The following is a 20,135-nucleotide window of genomic DNA, read 5'->3' on the forward strand; positions in this document are numbered from 1 at the left end:
TCCCTACAGTGCCATCTCTGTGACTACGTACCAGGAGGAGCAAACGGAGGACTGATGGGAGACCAGACACCTGCAGCCTCTCATCCCCAGTAAGGAGCGACTCCAGTCAGCAGAAATGGGATCCCACAAACCACGACAGATTTGGGGACAGTTCTTGTGACTGGGTCAGCACTTCTAAGCTGTTTCACATCCTCCTTGTCCCTCTGATGTAAGTATGCAAAGTAGAGTATTAATTAACCGCAGCCCAATATGCATGTTTAGTGTGATTTCCTTTTTTAAAATAGATTATTCAGATTATGACTTTATTCAGATTCACTAAATTCCATTGATACCAGGAACGGTGGTTGACGTTAATGCAATGGCAGAAACGGCAGTACGAAGAGGTCACTTTCATGGGGGAAAAAACTTTTTTTTTTTTACACAATCCCATCATTTGGGGAGCGATGCAATGCTGGTCTTCTGTGTTGACCCACAGAAAACAGGCTGTCTAAGATTAACTCTGAGTTCTATGACATTCCACAATGTACATGATGAAAAACTGCACGATTCATGCAGGAAAAAAAACAACAAATCTCCTCCCTTCTGGACTAATAGAGCACAGATGCTTTAATTTGGGACAGATGTTCAAGAAACTTCTTTCCTCTAATTCTCGTGCAATTGCAATTTCTTTTTTGGGAATTAATCCAATATTTCAAGCCAACAGTAAAGCATGTGTTGGTGATGATTCAAGCTGCATATTTAGGTTTTAGAATATCTTTCTAATGGAGGGGTTTGTCTCGGTAATTAAAATAAGTTGTAAGTACAAAAACTGTTGGACACTTCTCTCTGAATAGCACCTTCTTATGATCCATGTAGAGCTGGAAAAATGCTCATTTTATACCCCCGAGTATCCCAAGTGGGCGGGTCAACCAGCGCAGTCGAACACCGCCCCCTCCGGACACACCGGGTATCAAAACATGTGCACACTCCATTGTAGGCAGACGGTAGCATTAGCAGGCTAGCTCAAATTTGTGCAAGCAGACAGGATGGAAAGCAGTGAGAGGTGAGTGATAATAACACGTAAAGTTTTATGCATTGGCTCATGTTTGTGTGAGAGCAGTTCTCGGACTCGCTGATCTTTGCTTGTTTCTTCACACGGCTGAGAGTTTTTTTTTCCACGCTAATGCTAAAAGCTAACAAGAGCTAACTCACGTTTTGTGTGTAAATCTAATCGGCGTTAAGCCCTCTATTGTGTTATAATGTGTAAATGGAGGCAGGGTGGTTCGAATCGGCAGCCTGTGGACATTAAGCGGGAGGTTATCCAGTGAGGTTCAGTAGATTGCGACTTGCAAGTGTTGTTTTTGGTGCTAACCGGAGCTAGCAGGTTGTTTAGCCGCTCTGCTGCGATTCAGAGTGATGATGATGATGATGATGCTTGTCTCATCAGACCTGATCAGTCCAGTACTTCACTTGTGTGAAATGTTCTTTTTCTCCACAAACGTCCCTGGAAGGTTAACGTGTGCTCGCACAGAGCTGCAGCCTGCAGACCAGCTCAGTTTGAGCTTTTTTTTGTTGACGTTGTTTACAAGTATTGCAGAATATATTCTACGTCTGTATGGCAGCAGCTGCCTCTGCAAACCTGCACGGTCAGAGTGGATGGTTGAGTTTCTTTCTTCCTCCTGTTCCACGTGTTTATCCAAACATCCGGCTCTTATCCCAGCTGTCAGTGAGCTGGACAGTCCCTCGTAGAAACACAATCACATCTCATCCAAACTTCACTTACCTTCATTTTAGCGACTAATTGGTAGTCTGATAATAAAGGGAGCATTTATATCTGTATGTTGATGTGTTAAATCCCACCAGCTTGAAGAAGTGCACCTAATAAATTGGCTGATTTGTGTTTACTAACTTAAACATGCATTCTCAATGTCAGAGTCGGAGAGTAAACCATCCCGTCACCCACTAAGCACAGGTTATGATCTATAGATGTGTGAATGGTCGAGTGAGGAAATCTACACTCTGCAAACTGTGGGAAGAGGTGCTGAATAAATGGCGCGATCGTCAATGATTTGCCTCCATTGCCTTTCAGAATGGAGGTGGACGGCTGGGACTCCAGCATGGAAGAGGAGCTGGGCATCTCCCTGGACGAGTTGAAGAAGTGGATCGACGACGTGGTGGAGAAGAGCGAGATGGTGCAGAAGAAGAAGGCCCAGCTCACCGAACTGAAGCAGTGGGTGGAGCAGAAGGAGGAGGAGAAGGAGAAGACGGAGAAGCTTCTCAATGACGCCAACCAGTGAGAATGAAACATTTCCTTCTTGTGAAAGTGGCTCGGCGGCTTCTGTACATCAGCACTGATTGATTCGACCTTGTATCCAACCCCCCCCCCCCCCCCCGGTCACCGTCTTCAGGTCTGTGTTGGAGTGTGAGAAGCTGGTGAAGGCGACTTACCAAAGGAACGGCCTCGTCTACCGGGAGAGCAGCTCGGAGGACGAGGGGGGCGGCGGGAAGGTGCTGTCCTCTGAAGTCATTGAGATCGACGATGACGACGACGACGACGTCATTGCTGTCGGCTGCTGTAAGTTGGCGTTAAGCATTCGGGCCGCCGTGTTCATATTCATCACTGACTTTTCTCTTTTTCGCCGTTTTTAGTGGTTCCTCCAAAGAAGCCTTTAACTACTGCCAAAGATTCCGAGGTGAGAGCAACAAAAAAGACACGATTTCTCATTGAGGTGTTTTATTATAACTATGATAAGAATACAGTGCTTTTTCTGAACTTTCTGAACACTTCACATAGAAACGCAAATAATGCAATAAAGAAGGTAACAAAAAAAATGAAATGAAGAGGTTGAGAAAAAACAATTTTGAACATGTGGGTTTTGAGGAGTCTTTATGTATTTTACATGCTTTGAGAAATGTCATTTAACTGGTAAGATTTGAAAAGTAAAGAAATCAGTGTTTGGTTCACTATTTCTTTGTCTTAACATGCCTTAGTGATGTTTTATGTTTTTGTGGGATGAGCAGGAAAAAAATAGTCAAATCTTTAATGGACTCATGCAACGGTACCAGGTTTTCCAGGCTTTTTATTTTTTTTAAGCGAGATTGAAATAAATCCTATGATCGATCACCACAGGGAGGACTATTGTTTTTACTTAGCTGTTACAATAGAATAGTTATTTTTAAATGCACACAATGATTTTGAAAGTATGTACAGGTTTCTTAATGTTTATCAATGTTAAGATATGCTAATTTCTATTATCTATATATCATATCTACACTATTAAGCTCTTAGATGTATTAATCTAAGAGCTTAGAAAAGGGACAGTTTATTTTGCATTTCTTTTCTTTTTTTTTTTTAGGTTTTTTGTTTACAAGTATGTTAATAAAAGAGTGTGAATGAGCGCGCGCTGCATTTATATGAAGTTAACATGGGCTGAAATTGAATGTTAATGAAAGAGATTAACCACCAGCCGCCACTGCATTTGCCCTTTTGTTTTATTCCATCCAGCTCAAAGACGCTTCTGCTGCGCTGCAGAAAACCTCCCATCAGGTGCAGAAGTTGATTCACATGGTCACCAAACCTTCTGCAGGCTCTCCGCTGCTCCGATCTCCGACACACACCGCAGGTGAGTCCGGTCAGCCCCCCCCCACCGCCACCGGGCTCTCGCCTCTTGCCTTTGTGCTCACGTAGAAGAATAAATGATGCGAAATGACTTTCCAGGTTTGCAGACGTCCGGCCCGGCGGTGTTCGTGTCTCAAGTTGCTTCTCAGTCGGTGACCCAGCCAAACCCCAACATGGCCGAAGACGAGCTCAGGGTCGGGATGAGTATCCTGGGAAAGAAACGCACCAAGACGTGGCACAAAGGCACCCTCGTCGCCATCAATCCTGTCGGTGTGTTGCCATTTTCTTTTCCTCCACATCCGGCTCAGTGACACTCTCAATACACGTTTGACATATCAGGAACAAGTTGTTCTTCATCACTTTGTCCCCATATCTTTGCCTTTTACTTGATCGGTTTTCTGATCCATTTTTCTGATCCATTTTTTTAGGGAATGGTGTTTTGAAGTATAAAGTAAAGTTTGATAAAGGCAAGAGTCTGCTGTCTGGAAATCATGTAGCGTTTGACTATAACCCCACCCTGGAGAGCCTTTATGTGGGCGCTCGCGTTGTTGCCAAGTACAAGGATGGGAACCTGGTGTGGCTGTACGCTGGAATAGTGGCGGAGATGCCCAACAACAAGAACCGGATGAGGTGAGTGGATAAACATCTGGAAGCAGTGCTGGTATCCTATGTTTGTTTATCGTCGTTGTTGTTGTTGTTGTTGTGTGTCTCAGGTTCCTGATCTTCTTTGACGATGGCTATGCTTCATATGTGACCCTACCTGAACTGTACCCGGTTTGCCGACCACGTAAGTGGCAGTGTCCGAGGCTTTAATAAAAATGAGCCCGTATGTGTTCATCTTGTCTAATACAACAAGCGATGTCATCTTTGTTTGTACAGTAAAGCGTACCTGGGAGGACATAGAGGATGCCTCGTGTCGAGACTTCATCGAGGAGTACATCACTGCCTACCCCAGCAGGCCGATGGTGCTCCTCAAGGTCAACCAGATAATAAAGACCGAGTGGGAGGGAACCTGGTGGAAGAGCAAGGTTGAGGAAGTCGATGGCAGCTTGGTCAAGATCCTCTTTTTGGTAGGTCACTTTCAGATTCTGCATCAATCTTCCCAAATCAAAACCAGGGGAACTGTGATGACCACACATGTAATGTACAGAAAGTATTTCCAGTGCTCCCGGGGAAGGAAATCTAGGGAAGGTTGCAGAAAAATCTCTGCTTATAAGGTCCCAATGAGCACAGTGGCCTCCGTCGTCTGTAAGTGGAAGACGTTGGCAACCAGCAGGACTCTTCCTGGAGCTGGCCGGCCATCTTAACCGAGCGCTCAGGCTCAAGTACTGAGCAAATGCTGTGGATACTGATGTACATGCGATTTCTTAGTTTATTTTTTAATAAATTAGCAAAAAATCTCCCCCAGTAAAGTTTTTCGCGTCGTCATTATGGGGTGTTGTGTGTTGAATTTTCAGGAAAACTATGCATTTAATCCATTGTGGACAAACGCTGTAACAAGGCAAAATGTGGGGGAAAGTGAAACGCTGTGAATGCTTTGCAGAAGCACAAACATCCGTTGCGTGCTGTCGGGAAATTAGTCAATGGTCTTGCGTTGTGTGGTGTTGATCAGGACGATAAGAGGAGCGAGTGGATCTACAGAGGCTCCACCAGGTTGGAGCCGATGTTCAATCTGAAGCTGACCACAGCCAACGCTCAGGAGAAGAAGCTGGCAGGCCAGCAGAGGACCAGACCCAACATGGGTAACAACCTCTTCTATCACACCTGCATGCTCACCCCCCCCCCCCCCCCATTTTTTTTTTTAACTGACACTGATCTGCTAAATAAGAGAATATAAAAACAACTCGGTATTTCAAGCTTTCTGACATGTGTGTGACTTGAGTTATTGCTTTTTTTTTCCCAACTCCAGGAGCGTTGAGGAGTAAAGGTCCAGTTGTTCAGTACACCAGTGATGGACACATCGGAGCTTCTCTGGCCAAAACGCCACAGACCCCTCAGACCCCACAGACCCCGCAGGCCCTCCAGACCCTCCAGACCCTCCAGACCCCACAGGCCCCGCAGACCCTACAGACCCTACATACCCTACAGACCCTACAGACCCTACAGATCCCACAGACCCCCCTCACCCCTCAGCCCTCACCAAGCCAGCCTGCACAGGTGGCCCAGAGTCCCCAGCGTCCGTTGCTCCAACAGACTCCTCAGTCCACTCCCCCCACATTTTCTCCACAGCCCATGCGTGTCGAGTGAGTGATCTTACAATATGCTGCCAATTCTGCTTTGTTAAAAGGTCAATTCTTCGAAATAAGCTGAAGTTATGGCTTTAACAACCACCAACAATCGTTGTTGTAAAGGATTTTCAAAGCTTTATGCAGCCGCCTGTACAGTAAAATATATTAATGTGAGGTGCAGGCCTTCCTGTTGCACGGCTGCAGTGCTTTGTCAATTCAGCATTTTGTAAAATGTCTTGCAAAAGCTATTTATTTGAAACATATCGTGTAACAAAAAAAACCCAACCCACCATCAATAAGATTTCCTACCTTTAGTAGTGTCTCTACCAATTACAATGTGACATACTGGTCAATTAAATGAAATATGTAGGTGTAATAAGTACAGTTTTGTGGCATTTGTCTTAACTTTTACAGAAAGCTGAAGTTAAGTTGTCATTCTATTTGAATGACATCTTAACTAATGATTTGCCTCGCATATATTTCAATATTTCTATTTGTAAATTTCATCCAAATGTCAAGATGAACCCTCAAGACGTAGATTTTAAATAACTGCCATGGGCTTTGATATGACTTTGTGTGCAGAAGCCGTCACATCTGCAATTAAAAAAACTAATATTGTAACTCATTTTAATTCAGTATATTTAAAAACACAAGTTTTGTAAACGTTTGTCTTTGACGGTAATATTCTTTCACGTCTCCATGTTCAAGGAATAAACATCAGATGGCAAAGAAGAGTACTTCGCCGTTCATCCCCGGGGTGGGCGGCACGCATGCCTCCAAAGTCATGCAGTCCCTGAACACCAGTCTCAGCAACCTCTCCACGTGAGCTCTTCTTATTTACCTGTCTAAACTATGCGCTTCATGTAAATCTCTGGAAAGTCTTGACCCGGTTGTTTCTCTGCTTTTCCCGATTGCAGTGGCAGATTGTTGATTACGACAAACGCCACCCCACCCACGGTCACGCAGTCGTTTCAGAGGCACCTGGCTCCGGGCCCGCCTCCCGCCACTCACGCAATGGCGACCGTGCCACATCAGCCCGCCTACCGCGCACCGACCGACCGCATCTTCTACCTGGCGCACGCCTGTCAGCCCGCCTGTCTGAATCGTGTCCGGCCCGTCCGACCGGACATGCACAGAGGGAAGAACCCCCTCCTGACTCCTCTGCTGTACGATTTCCGACGGATGACGGGGCGACGCAAAGTCAACAGAAAGGTAAACGTGGAAAGGAACAAAAACAAAGGTGGCCAACGAGTCCGTTTTTGTGTGCGTAACCCTCTCCTTCAACGTCTCCTTCCCTCAGATGTCTTTCCACGTGATCTACAAGGCTCCGTGTGGACTCTGTCTGAGAAACATGGGGGAGATCCAGCACTACCTCTTCCAGACTCGCTGTGACTTTATATTCTTAGAGATGTTCTGTCTCGATCCCTACGTGCTCGTGGACCGCCGCTTCCAGCCTCAAAGACCCTTCTATTACATTCCCGACATCACCGGTGGGAAAGAGGACATCCCGCTGTCCTGCGTCAACGAGATCGATTCCACGTCGCCCCCTAAAGTAGCTTACAGTAAGTTGGATTGAGACGAAGACCAAGTTGTTCCTTTCACTTTGGATCACATTAAAGTCTGTGTGCAGATTGACATGAGAATAGACGTGTTCCTACTGCTCTTTGTTCCTAGTTTTCATAATAAAGTGAGTGATAACTGAGAGACTGATGGGCCATCTGCTCTTCTCCAGGTAAAGAGCGTATTCCCGAAGACGGCGTGTACATTAACACCAGTTCTGACTTCCTGGTTGGTTGTGATTGCACCGACGGCTGTCGAGATAAGTGAGTAACGCTTCCCGTCCCGGACCCATCATGTCTCATCGTTCTCTCACTTTTAGAAAATGTCTCTATGGGCGTTTTTATCTATTGCAGGTCTAAATGCTCTTGCCACCAGCTGACCCTTCAGGCCACAGGTTGTACGCCCGGGGCACAGGTCAACCAAAACGCCGGATATTTACATAAACGATTGGAGGAGTGCTTGCCCACAGGGTGAGATGTTACACCTCCACAGAGAGCCTTGCCCATTGTCACACCTCGGGAGATTTAAGTTCAGTGTAACGGCTATTACGATTGCTGTGTTATGACGATCTCCTCTCTCTGTTTTTTTTCTCTTGTCTGCCTCTCTCAGGATCTACGAATGTAACAAAATGTGCAAATGTTGTGCTCACATGTGCACCAACCGGCTGGTGCAGCACGGCCTTCAAGTCCGTCTTCAGCTCTTCAAAACCCAGAACAAAGGCTGGGGCATCCGGTGCCTGGATGACGTGGCCAAAGGCTCCTTTGTCTGCATTTACGCTGGTGAGGGTCGAACCTGAATATTCTCGGGGTTTCCCAGAGTTGCATAATTAAGGCTTGAACATTTCCCTTTGCCCTTCCGCTCCTCCTCCCGTCGTCAGGTAAAATCTTGACGGACGACTTCGCGGACAAAGAAGGTCTCGAGATGGGCGACGAGTATTTTGCTAACCTGGACCACATAGAGAGCGTGGAGAACTTCAAAGAGGGCTACGAGAGCGAGGCTCACTGTTCGGACAGCGAGGGAAGCGGCGTCGACGTGGCCAGGATAAAAATCCAGCCGTCGGCGTTGGTGTCGGGCAGCAACGCCGGGCGGCCATCGAAGAGAGGTGCGTTCAAGTCGAAATGAGAGACGCCAAAGGGGTCGGTTCCGGTTAACGACCGCATTCTTTCCTTTGCCCTTCAAAGCTCAAAGCCAAAGCTCGTCAGAAGAGAGCAACGACGACGAGGACAAGGAGTCGAAGAGCGAAGAGGAGAGCGACAGCTCAGACGACACGTTTGTCAAGGAGAACCTGTACAGCTCCAGCTCCGTGTGGAGGAGCTACACCACACGGGGGCAGGTCAAGGGCAACAAGGAAGGCAAGTGCAGCAAAGAAAACCGTCACTTTAGTTGTGACGCTGCTTGTTTGTTTTCCACGATTTGTCACACGGCTGCTTTAGAAAACCGTTTCCCCATCATCTCCACAAATCCCCGCCGCACGAGACAGAAGGATTTAAAAACTTAAACGAGTTGTTTTGCCTCCTGGGTATGTAACGTCGGACCAACATGTTTGGCCGATTCAAATGGCAGCAGCTTAGAAGTAAGAAAATGAAATTAAACAGATGTCACTTTCTCCCGCAGGGCAAAGCAAACAGTGGATTGAAATATTCTGTTAATAGAAGGAAAGGTCGGGCTCTGCGAATGCTCACAAAGATAATCACTGTTTGTTTAAGCCTCCGAAAGTGAGAAAGTAGTTTTTAGTTTTGATTACTTTTACAGTGGTGTTGATGTTGTCCTGGAGGGATTTGACTTTATAGTCTAACATTTTGATCCTATTGCACCTTAAGGAGTTCATTCAGCAATTACTATTCTAGATCAATACTATTCTGGATTCATTTTTATTTGACTCGAAACCAAACTAGTCTTTGGTTCGCTATTAAAACTGTAATCGCTGTTAAAAATGTATGAAGTGGTATCTTTTGACCTGGTTAAGAGTGACAGTCACTTCATAAAAATACAGGTTTATAATTATTTGGGAGCAAGTTTGATCCGAATTGAAAAAGCTCTGTTGTGTTTCTGGCATCATTGTTTGGATTTGAAACGTTTCATGGTGGACCCACTCTCCGTCTGCTCCAGGGAGTCAGGATAGTAAAGAAGGAATGAGCTCCTCAGCCAAAGGGACGGAGGACGGCAAGCCGCCGTCCATGCCCGAGGAGACGGGGAAAAGCAAAGTGGCTTCCTGGCTGACGAGTCAGGGGCTGAAGAAGGTGAGTAGAGAATCAATGCAGCTAACAGTTTTTTCATAGCTGGGACGTTTTTTTGTGTCTCTGCTCACTCGGAGTGGTCGAACTGTGTGTGGTTACAGTTTTGATGCACCTGTGATTTTAGCACTGAATTGACGCCATACTGGATATGTTCTCCTTCTGCAGAACTTCTTCTCTGGTCATGGGTTGTTTTTTTATCCCATTACTTCTAGTACTTAATATAATATAAAAAATTTTTTTTTTAAAGAATAATATAGGTCATTTTTCTTTTATAATTGTTCCCCTAATCATCCTTTTATTTTCATTTACAGGACCCTGGAGACGGCAAGAGGTGAGTGAATCTTTTACAGTATTCCTTGATGAAAGTTTAGTATGTCTTATATTAGCGATGTCCTGGTCAGAATGTTCAGTCCCTGAGTATTGACTGATCTGGATGCTTACATTTTCTTTGCACGCTGACCCGCAAAGTTGTTTTATGTTCTACAAAATGACACAAACTTGTTTTGTTCCCGAATCCTTCATCATCTCCCAGATGCAACATTGCCTGATTTAACTGAAAAGACAAAACCGACGTTTAAGAGATCCAGATATCTGGAGTAAAACTAATAGTGCTCATTGAGGCAGGACGTATTGTGGAACCAAAAGCTTTAAAAGCGTCACGATCACGTGGTCACCCTGAACCTCGGCTTAAAACCTGCACACCACAGTCGATCTGCCCTGGAACTCGACTGCACGACGACACAGCTGCTATTCAGTCGAACCAGATAAGCTGCTGCCTCTTTACTTTTTTTTTTTTTAGAAGTCGCATTAAATTAGTTGTATTCAACGGACCTGCAAATTGCCAAGAGGCGGTTCGACTATTTGGCTTTCTACATTGAAATGTGTCCACGCCGCTGACATGTTCGCCTCATTGTTGCTGACGCTGTAGCGGATTTGTTACCTGGCAGTTTGTGACACATTAAAAAAAAAAAAAAAAAAACCATGCTCAGTTTAGATGTTTTGAAAAGGGGAGGAAAAAAAAGGCTGAGCTGATAGGCTCAATTTGCAGATTATTTAAAAAACTAAAACTCGGCCCCAATCTGCTACTGCCGATCGGATCAGATCACCTTCAGTCTGCGTATCATCAGATCAACCCAACGATCATTCTTCAACTCGGCGGTCGGTGACCTTAAAGAAATGGAGACGGCTCTGTTGACTTGCTGTGTTCTCTGCAGTCAGCCAAAGGCGGAAACGGCGAAGAAGCAGGATGTGATGACCGTTTCTGACAGCGACGATGTTCAGACCATCAGCTCAGGATCTGAAGACAACAAAGAAAGAGACAAAGTGACCCCGGGTAAAGCGAGCAAAGACAAAATCTATATTTTTTTTTTCGTGCTCCCTCGTCCCTTCTAGCTGGATTGGCTATAATTGTTTCCTCTCTTGGCCGTCTGTGTTGCGGGGGCCTCTCTCAGGGGTGACGAAAAAGCAGGTCGCGGTGAAATCCACCCGAGGCATCGCCCTGAAGTCCAGCCACGGACTGATGGTGAAAACCGGTGCGCCTGGAGGCGGGGGGGGATCGGGCGGTCCGGGGGGGAAGAGTGGCCAACAGGGGCAGACTGGGGGAGGCGGGGAAAACAACAGCAGGAACACCCGCTTGTTCTTCGACGGCGAGGAGTCGTGTTACATCATCGATGCCAAGCTGGAAGGAAATCTGGGCCGTTATCTGAACGTAAGAACCGAAATGTGGACTGTTGTCGTTCAACCCTCGTGCTTTGCCTCTCGTTTACGATCTCCCATCTCTGTCGTCTCTCTGGATTACAGCACAGCTGCAGTCCCAACCTGTTCGTCCAGAACGTCTTCGTGGACACGCACGACTTGAGGTTTCCCTGGGTGGCGTTCTTCGCCAGCAAGTGAGCCTTTAAAACTGAATTCAACCTCCCGAGACTGAAGTGAATCACCGTTCACACCAGGAAAAAAAAGCATTTGTGTGTTTCGGGCAACAGTATTAATGATACACAAGCAGAAATCATTTGAAGATAAATCATTTGAAACCACATAATGACAAAAAACACTTGTGCTCAAAGTGCAAATGATGCATTTTTAAGCTAAGAACTACAAGAAAAAAAAGTGTTTGTCGGCCTCCGTCTGTGAACACGCCCTAAACCTTCACTCCTGAAGATTCTCTTTCTGCCAAGGAAGGCAACGTGGACACGATGCCTTGTTGTTTTCACGATCATGGCCTTTAGGGGGCACTGCTGTGTCATGTTTCAGGAAGTCATTCATGTCAAGCGGAAAACAATATTCATAAATCCCTGTGTTATTATACAGACTTCTGGTCAAGAGTTTAATGGGCAACTGTTTGTGAGGCACTACTACAGGGGTGTCCAAACAGTCCTGCAGGTTTTAGTTCTCTCCCTGCTTCAGCAGACCTGACTCTAATGATGATGTCATCACCAAGGTTGTGAAAAAAGCCCAATAACCAGCCTCTCATTGCAATCAGTTGTGCTGCAGCTGGGAGCGAGCTGAACCCTGCAGGACTCCGGCCCTCGGGGACCGGGTCTGAGCACCACTGCACTACTAGATGTGTTGAAGCGTTCAGATTCCAGTCGGATCCATTCAGTCACATTCCTGCTCTACACCACGCCAATGGCACAAACAAGATGTAATGTAATATCTACTCTGTACACTTAACTCAGATGTAAATAACCTTAAATTAGTGTTGGAAGTTTACACTTGAAGCACAAGATTGAGTCTTTTAAAATCCACTGAGGCAGAACTTCAGTGTCCAGCTCTTTATGGACGTGGCTGTATTTGTTTTACTCCGGAGACTAAAACATCTGAACTGGTTGAAAGAATTGTCTCAGTATGTGCTAATGTTTTGTTGTTCAGACCTCACATGTGGCTCGACACACTGCTGGGCCAGTTTAAAGACCTTGTCCTCGGTCTAACTTACTTCCCCCGTGTTCTTGTTCAGGCGGATCCGTGCCGGCACCGAGCTGACCTGGGACTACAACTACGAGGTGGGCAGCGTGGAGGGCAAAGTGCTGCTCTGCTGCTGCGGATCCACGGAGTGTAGAGGAAGACTGCTGTGATCCACGTGCGCCTCCGCTGTAGCCGAGGACATCTTGGAAGGAGCTCCTGCAACATTATCACACAGACCTCTTGATTTCTGCGCCGTTGCGCAGAATTGGTTGCTCGGCCTTTCATTGTCTTTGTGCTGTGTGTGTGTGTGTGTGTGTGTGTGTGTGTGTGTGTGTGTGTGTGTGTGTGTGTGTGTGTGTGTGTGTGTGTGTGTGTGTGTGTGTGTGTGTGTGTGTGTGTGTGTGTGTGTGTGTGTGTGTGTGTGTGTGTGTGTGTGTGTGTGTGTGTGTGTGTGTGTGTGTGTGTGTGTGTGTGAACACACTGGTGTTACACTGCATTCTGCTGAGAACGGCCTTCAACCTGGTAGTAGAACCATACCAAGCACTGATTGTGAAAGTCAAATAGACGTATCAATAAAGTATGGATGATGTCATTTGACTACATGTGTCGATGCATAAAATGAAGGGATGTTTCTTTTTTTTTTTTACTTTTGAAAATTTCACCTCAGTAATTGTAAATAACTTTACAATGAAAGTATTTTACAACAATATTCATTGAGTTCATCAGAGTAAATATGAATCCTGTGACATCCTTGGCTGACCGAAGCAGGTGAAGCAATCTTGGTCATTTCAGTCATCTGCCAAATGTTTTCCTTTTATTTTTACTACATATAGATGGTTGGAGTGTCCAACTCGTTTTAGTTAACGGGTTATTTATAACCCAGTTTGATCCTGTTGCTTTCTTTGGCTGCATGAATCTGCAGCCTCCGGCACAAACTTCACCTCAGTGTCGCTTTCTTGTTTTCATGAGCTTTAGATTAGTTACTTTTCACCGTGATGTCGCATTTATGTCTGAAAACACGTTTAAGTACTGGGGTGCAGTTTTCAGCTGTGGTACAGAAATCATTGTAACACCTGCACGGTGAAGCTCTGCTCTGTCTCACTCTGCCGGTTTGGTTTTAAACTAAGTTTAATGTGGAAAACCAGCAGAAAGAGAACGAATATGTTCGTCCTTACGTTACTGAATCCATGTGGGCTTACAAATGTATTCCAGCTGTCTCGTGTCGTTTTTTTTTTGTTTTTGTTTTTTAATATACTTTAGTATTAGATTGGTCTAATTTTATTCAATTATTTGTTTCTGCATCACAATAAAATCTTTGCTTGAAATGACCTGAATGGAGGCAGCGAGTCTTTGGAAAAGATTAATCACACAATTGATTTTTTTTTTTTTTTTTAAGTTTAGCTGCAGTCATTTGTCCATGCCAATCAAATAAAGGAGCGCATGCCAGATTAACTGACCAATCAGCGTGTGTCTTACAGTAAACGTCAATCACTGTGTGCACGCGCGTGCGTGTCTTTGCGCTTGAGCAGAAGTTGGAATTTATCCGCATTTTTATGCTGAATAATTATTTTTTTTAGGTTTTATTCCAAATCTGCCACCATGTTTTACTACCCCTCAGTTTTAAAGCGTCATTCAGGATGTTTTTCTACCATCTGGTGAGTAAAACAAATACTTTACTACTGTTTTCATTTAGCTTCTGGGAGTTTTAATTGTTAATACATCGAACCAACCTAATAATACGTTTTTTTCCCCTTGTTTGTGGAGCTTTTAGAAACTCAATATAAGATCCAACTATTAAAAATGCCCCAAAACACTTTTAAGTGAGTCATTGCATTTTGTGCCAAACTCTTGACAGGGAACAAGCTTTAAAAGTCATTTTAAGTGATTAAAATAGTAAAAGATAACGCAGATTAGGAAGGTTTTCTTTTACTTTTTACTAAATGCAAGCTCGTTATTTGTTCAGACGGTTTTTGTGGATTTCTGCATTTATCCAGAACTTTCCCCTCATTTGAAAGGGATTGAGTTAAAAGACAGATGGTGGAGTGCAGGTGCAGCTGAAAAGTAAACAGACGTAGCAAGGTTTGAAGTTGTTTTCTGTTAAGTTTTTTTTTAACCACTTTGAAGAAGAATAGGGGGCGTGGGGGTCCCAAGTTTGTGTAGTTTGTATTAAAATGAACTGGACACACAAAAGTAATCTCATGATTGATTTAACCGTTAAACACACAAGTGGTCATATCTGGTGGATATGATTTTGTTTCTTCAACATTAAATCGCCCCCTTCAGAAAAATTAAGATTGAAGACTGAGCACACACACCCAAGCAAAATGACAGAATATCAGGTTTACCGATGAATTAGTTCATTTAATAGTGCAGTTACCTTATTAGTGATCAGTAGTTACATTAAAAATGTGTTTAAATTGATTTCCCTCTTTTTAAACTAATAAAGTATTTATAAACGTCCAATTTGACCTTTGTCATCTGACTCCAATCTCCATGCTTGACCAGCTTTTACACATGAGCTTTGAGGACGAAATGTCCTTGAAGTCTCTGCCTGATGTCTCAAAACCAGCCTTAATGACTGCACCCAGCCAGTGGTCATAATGTTATGGCTGATCGGTGTGTAAAACTCCAGCGGGTTTCAGCACTTGGGTCCATGTAGAGTAGAGGCCTGTGTGAACTGGCTCGGAGAACCAAAAAGCACAACCCTCCTGAAGAGAAGTGCCTCTGGATTGTCTTTGTGTTTGTTTTGTGTCTCTTTTGTGAGGTTTTCAGTGATGCTGATGTTTATTAATGGAAAGGTGACTTCCTCATGCATTAATGCTGGCTGAGCCGTGCCGTTTCCCACAGTTTTAACCCCGAACACCTCGTCAATGAACAAAAGCCTCATTTTCAACTTTTAATTGCATATCTATTCAGTGTTGGTTTAATATTCAGTGCTACAAAAACAACAACTCCTTTGCATATTTGTTGGGTTGGTGTCGCCTCCATAATGCATGAAACCAGGTTTCACCTTGGCTCTGTTTTCCTTCTCCAGGCTTGTTGCTACAAAAGGCATCAAGGTTCCTCGGAGAGAATTCCTGAAGGTCGACGTTGGGAACACTTGGTGAGTTTCTCACGTGACCAGATGGAGCATTTCGTCGCTTTAACTCTCGTTCCCATCCAGTGACGGTATCTTGGACTACGTGCTGCAGCGCGTCCCGCCACCCCGGCCGGACCTGCCGCGACCCCGTTTCTCCCTCTACCTGTCCTGCCAGCTCCAGTATGGCGTCGTCGTGGTGTACCACCGGCAGTGCGTTCTCCTCCTGGGTAAGAACGCTGAGTCGGCAGACTCGACGGCGGGCGTTTGGCCTCGGTCTTGACCTTGGAACTCGCGGTCGTTTCAGAGGAGATTCAGTTCATTGTGAACAAGCTGATGAAAAAAAGGACCTCGCAGAGAATTGACATGGAGGCCGGCAGGTGAGAGCAGCTGCTGGCCCGACGTTCCAACGGGCTGGACGTCGACGCCTGCTTGAGCCTCCCGTTTGCTTCCAGGGTGCCGGTGGGCCTGCCCGACGCTCTGGGCGTGATGGAGGAGGCAGAAGGAGCTCCTGACCCTCTGTTTGGAGTCATGTACATGCAGGAAACTGTGCCCAGCCCCAGTGCACTGATCCAGGTGACGAATACACAGTAACACACAGCAGTGGATTTGAAAGGAAATATATGTGATGCCCTGTAAAACGCTCGATTATTTACTGGAACTAAATGTGTTGCATATCTACTGGAGACGCTAAACGCTGGAATTGCAGCCGGAGAGAAACAGATTAACCGTTGGTTTTCTTGTTTGTCAGGTGAGTTGGGAGTACGTGAGCGATTCTACCCCCGACCGTCCTGCAGTGAGGAGCCCAGCTGCCTCTGCTGAGGAGGGTAGGATGTCACGACGGGCTGGGATGACATGAAAATAATGATCTCCTCAGGGCAATGGGTCACCACTGGAGTGAAAATGAGATTTACTCTGGGGGGGGAAACAAACAAACAACTGACCGATCTTGCAAAATATCTCATATAGTTGACATTAAAATGCCTTATTAATAGAGATAGAGATTGCTTGCGATTGCTCTGTGTCTTTGTTGCTCCATTTAGACATACATGTTGACGTTTTCTTTATCGATACATAAAATACTGATTAGATGTAATTCCATAATTTATGCACAAGATCTGTGGAGTAGAAAAAAAACAAAAAGCGGAATACCAATGGCGGGCAGGAGGTAGCGCCGGGTCAGGGCAGAGCGGGCCAGACCGCCTTCAGCCACATCCTCCTTAATTGGCAGGCGCCGGTCAGACGCGGCCGTGCAGCCAGAGTCTGTTTGGCAGACGATGGCGCCCTCATTTCTGCTTGATTAGCCGTATTTTTTTTTCTCCCGCCGGCTTCGCTGGACGGTTGAAGCGGCGGCTTTTCATTAACGCCACCCGTCCTCCCGTCCCCAGGAAGCATCACCGCGTCCCAGGAGAGCATCACCATGAGGGAGACCGAGCCCGTGGCGTTTCCCGCCCCGGAGGTGCCGCCGTCCAGACCAACCCGTCCCAAAAAACAGATTCACAATCTCAAATCTATCCTCCCGCAAACCCGCCTCTTTTCTTCTCGCCGCCAGTTCGAGGGCGAGGAACTCGCCGACCAGCAGCAAATCCTCGACTTCCTCTTGCAACAAAGTGACCGCTTCCCTGAAGGTGCGTGGCTGAATCGCAAGCTCTCCCCTCCAGACGAAACGAGATCGAATTGACCTCCTGCGACCTTTGCGACAGGCGAGTCGGAGGTTCCAGGAGAACAGGGGAGAGAAGTGGGAAGGGGAGAACGAGAGAAGAAAGACAGAGCGAAGGGCCCCACTGGATCCGCCATTGAGTAAAAACAATCCACACAGGAACGGAATCGACCTCGTTTGAATGCAAAACAACCAACCGGTGGTCCCTGCGTTGTCAGATTGCAGCCCGCCACTGTGCCCGGCGAGGAGTTGATGCTCCCGGAGGGGCTCGATGAGCCGACGGAGAGGCCCGAGCCCCCCAGCGCCGGCGTGCTCACACCCGTTCACGAGCCCGGGTTCCCCTCCCCTCCCCCGACGGGAGGGCACCGGAAGAAGCGTCCCCTGAGAGTGGAGGTCAAGGTGCCGCTTGGTGGCAAGGCTCATAAGGTTCGGAAGGTTCTTCTGCTAATTAGAGCAAGTTGTTAAAAATATGGTAGTACTGGATATAGTTTCTATACTGCATACACGAAAACATTACTGCACAGTCAGAGATTCACGAATCGTCACTTTTTACTTTTACCAGAGAATAATAAACTTTCACATACGTTTCTGTGTTTTATACGAAGTGAACATTGCGATGAAATCCGCTGCGTGTCTTTTCCTGCCACCAGGATCAGTTGACTCCGGAGGTCAAGCCCGCCAGCAGGAGGCAGCTGCTCTTCCTCGACCCGGTGACGCAGCTCTCGGAGGAGGCGTTGAGGCAGCAGATCAACAATCCTCTCGCCGAGACCAAACGGCCCGTTTTCCCTTCTTCTCTCAGGATCCCCGCCGCTGCGCTCTTCAACTCGCCCTGCTGCAGCTGTCAGTAACAAAGCCAATATTTTTCCTATTGATATAATGCTTCATATCTCGCCTTGAGGCAACCTGGAGCGTAACACTGCTTTAAGAAAAAAAGAGCCAGAATAGTTAAAACAGCGTAAATGTCAAAATTATGTATAAACTGCTGAAAAGGAAAGTTGAAACCTTATAATTAGCTGAGAGTGTGATGAAAAGTTTACCTTCCTAAACTGTAATTTAAACTCCAGAAATGCCACACAAGAGACATTTTATATGCACATGTCAAAACCATATATGGTTGAATGTGTTTGGCGGCTCCAGTTCTATTTGATTTGTGACGAAAAGGATTTATTTGGCCATAAAGGTAGCAGACGTCTGATCTGGCCTCTAACTGAATAACTAACTCTGAAACTAATAATCTTAATATGGATAATATGAACCCTGGAATTCTACTCTTTCCTCACAATAAGCTGCAGCTCCAGAACGTCACTTCAGTGACCTTTTCAAAAATAAACTCAGCGCTGTTTGTTTGGTTTTTTTGTCCCCCACCCCCCCATGCAGTCTTGCCTGAAGAGATTCAGTTACTATGGCGACAGGCTGCCATCATCACGCCCGTGTCAGGCTCGGACCTGCAGGTCGGGGAGCGAGGGCCCGAGTCCACAGACTCAGAGCGGGAAAGAGAACGTGAGAAGGTGGAGGCTGAGAAAGAGCAGGAGCGCCGTCCTGAAGAGGTGTGAGCGTGTGCTGGTTTAATTGTGCGGCGGCGACGGTGGGATGTGACACGAGTTCAATAACGTGTGTGTGTGTGTGTGTGTGTGTGTGTGTGTGTGTGTGTGTGTGTGTGTGTGTGTGTGTGTGTGTGTGTGTGTGTGTGTGTGTGTGTGTGTGTGTGCGCGCGCGTGTGCAGGCCCTGAGAGAAGCGGCACATGGGGTGTTTGATGATTCAGGTAAAATATCTGCATATTGCTAATTGATAAGACAAATCGAATCAAGACCAATTGTGTGTGTGCGTGTGTGTGTGTGTCCAGCCCAGGGTACACTGCCCCTGGAGAGTTCTGACCAACGGGAGTTGTCTCGGGAAATCTCCCCTGTGTACTCCTTTGAGAGAGAAGGGTGGGTAACAGACAGAACCGTGTGAGTGTGTGTGGGACGGCCTATGTAAGTAAATTAATGTGCACATATGTGTTTTTTTTCGCCAGGTCATCAGTTTCCAGGTCTGTCTCTGCGCTGCAGGACATCCCAGAGGTGGAAGGAGGGTCTTCGAGGTATAATCTGTACCAACCGTTCGAAACTTTTTTTAAATTCCTAAACTCTCTCCTTCTCTCAGTGTCGACGACAAATGAATGAATGAATGAACGTGTGTGTGTTTGTGCGTCTTCAGGTTTCTGCCGCAGCACGAGGAGGCTCCCGTTCTGTTCCACTCTCTTTTGCCGCCCGGCGCGGACCGCAGGACCGTCAGTAACGCTTTCCACCGGCTGCTGGGTACGAAGGCGTTTCGCTCCTCATTCAAACTGCTGCTCCCGTTTGAATTGCGCCGACGCTTCAGCCGTCGACACTGACGACTGTCTGTGTTTGTGTTTGTGTGCAGAGGTTTTATCAGAGAGGAAGGTGCGCGCAGAGCAGGACGAGCCGTACGGCGACATCTGGATATCGCCACTTTCAAACTACCGAGTGAGGCACATGATCTAGAATCGCATCTGTCCCCCAGAGAGCCTCTTGTTCTGGTGTTTTTATAATGAGTCTCGTTCCTGGACTGAAAAACTGTGGATTCAACGTGAATCAAATGCAGAACATAGTCGTTTGCCATGAAATTATTGTGATTTTTTTTTTTTTAAGGATTGTATCCAATGTTATTTTTAATGAATCTAATTTCATACCGTTTTTTCCACGTTTCATGAACACCCAATGAGCTTCATCAACTTGAATATTTAGAGTTTTTACTGTTGCGTTGGTGACGTTTTTACTGAATTCACCTCGTTTCACTGTGCATTGGAGAGAGAAAAAACAAAAATCCCTGTTAAGAGTTTTGCATTATTTCCAAATAAAAGCATTTTACTGA

The 20,135-nt window shown here is 46.0% G+C and overlaps 2 protein-coding genes across 2 annotated transcripts; both read left to right on the forward strand.

Moving 5' to 3' along the window:
• Positions 1–943: 943 nt before the first annotated feature.
• On the forward strand, positions 944–13,846 carry setdb1b (SET domain bifurcated histone lysine methyltransferase 1b). Its single transcript, XM_080501387.1, has 25 exons — positions 944–1,042; positions 2,069–2,272; positions 2,388–2,554; positions 2,629–2,672; positions 3,485–3,602; positions 3,698–3,868; positions 4,027–4,228; positions 4,312–4,385; positions 4,478–4,668; positions 5,211–5,340; positions 5,508–5,841; positions 6,535–6,648; positions 6,744–7,038; positions 7,127–7,388; positions 7,559–7,649; positions 7,740–7,856; positions 7,996–8,165; positions 8,264–8,488; positions 8,568–8,742; positions 9,500–9,626; positions 9,935–9,954; positions 10,838–10,956; positions 11,075–11,331; positions 11,424–11,512; positions 12,577–13,846. Exons 1-25 carry the CDS (start codon positions 1,026–1,028, stop codon positions 12,692–12,694), a joined length of 3,831 nt encoding a protein of 1,276 aa, XP_080357513.1. The 5' UTR covers positions 944–1,025; the 3' UTR covers positions 12,695–13,846.
• A 277-nt stretch (positions 13,847–14,123) lies between these two features.
• Positions 14,124–19,765, forward strand: LOC308133171 (meiotic recombination protein REC8 homolog; the record flags this gene model as incomplete). The annotated part of the gene is made up of 17 exons (XM_080500472.1): positions 14,124–14,179; positions 15,559–15,627; positions 15,688–15,830; positions 15,908–15,980; positions 16,056–16,176; positions 16,352–16,427; positions 16,989–17,059; positions 17,153–17,228; positions 17,304–17,400; positions 17,479–17,695; positions 17,911–18,100; positions 18,638–18,807; positions 18,984–19,023; positions 19,105–19,189; positions 19,276–19,341; positions 19,458–19,558; positions 19,665–19,765. The coding sequence occupies 17 exons, from the start codon at positions 14,124–14,126 to the stop codon at positions 19,763–19,765; spliced, it is 1,752 nt and encodes a 583-aa protein (XP_080356598.1).
• Between the last annotated feature and the right edge of the window lie 370 nt (positions 19,766–20,135).

Source organism: Blennius ocellaris (assembly GCF_963422515.1).
Source record: "Blennius ocellaris genome assembly, chromosome: 8".
Classification (NCBI taxonomy): domain Eukaryota; kingdom Metazoa; phylum Chordata; class Actinopteri; order Blenniiformes; family Blenniidae; genus Blennius; species Blennius ocellaris.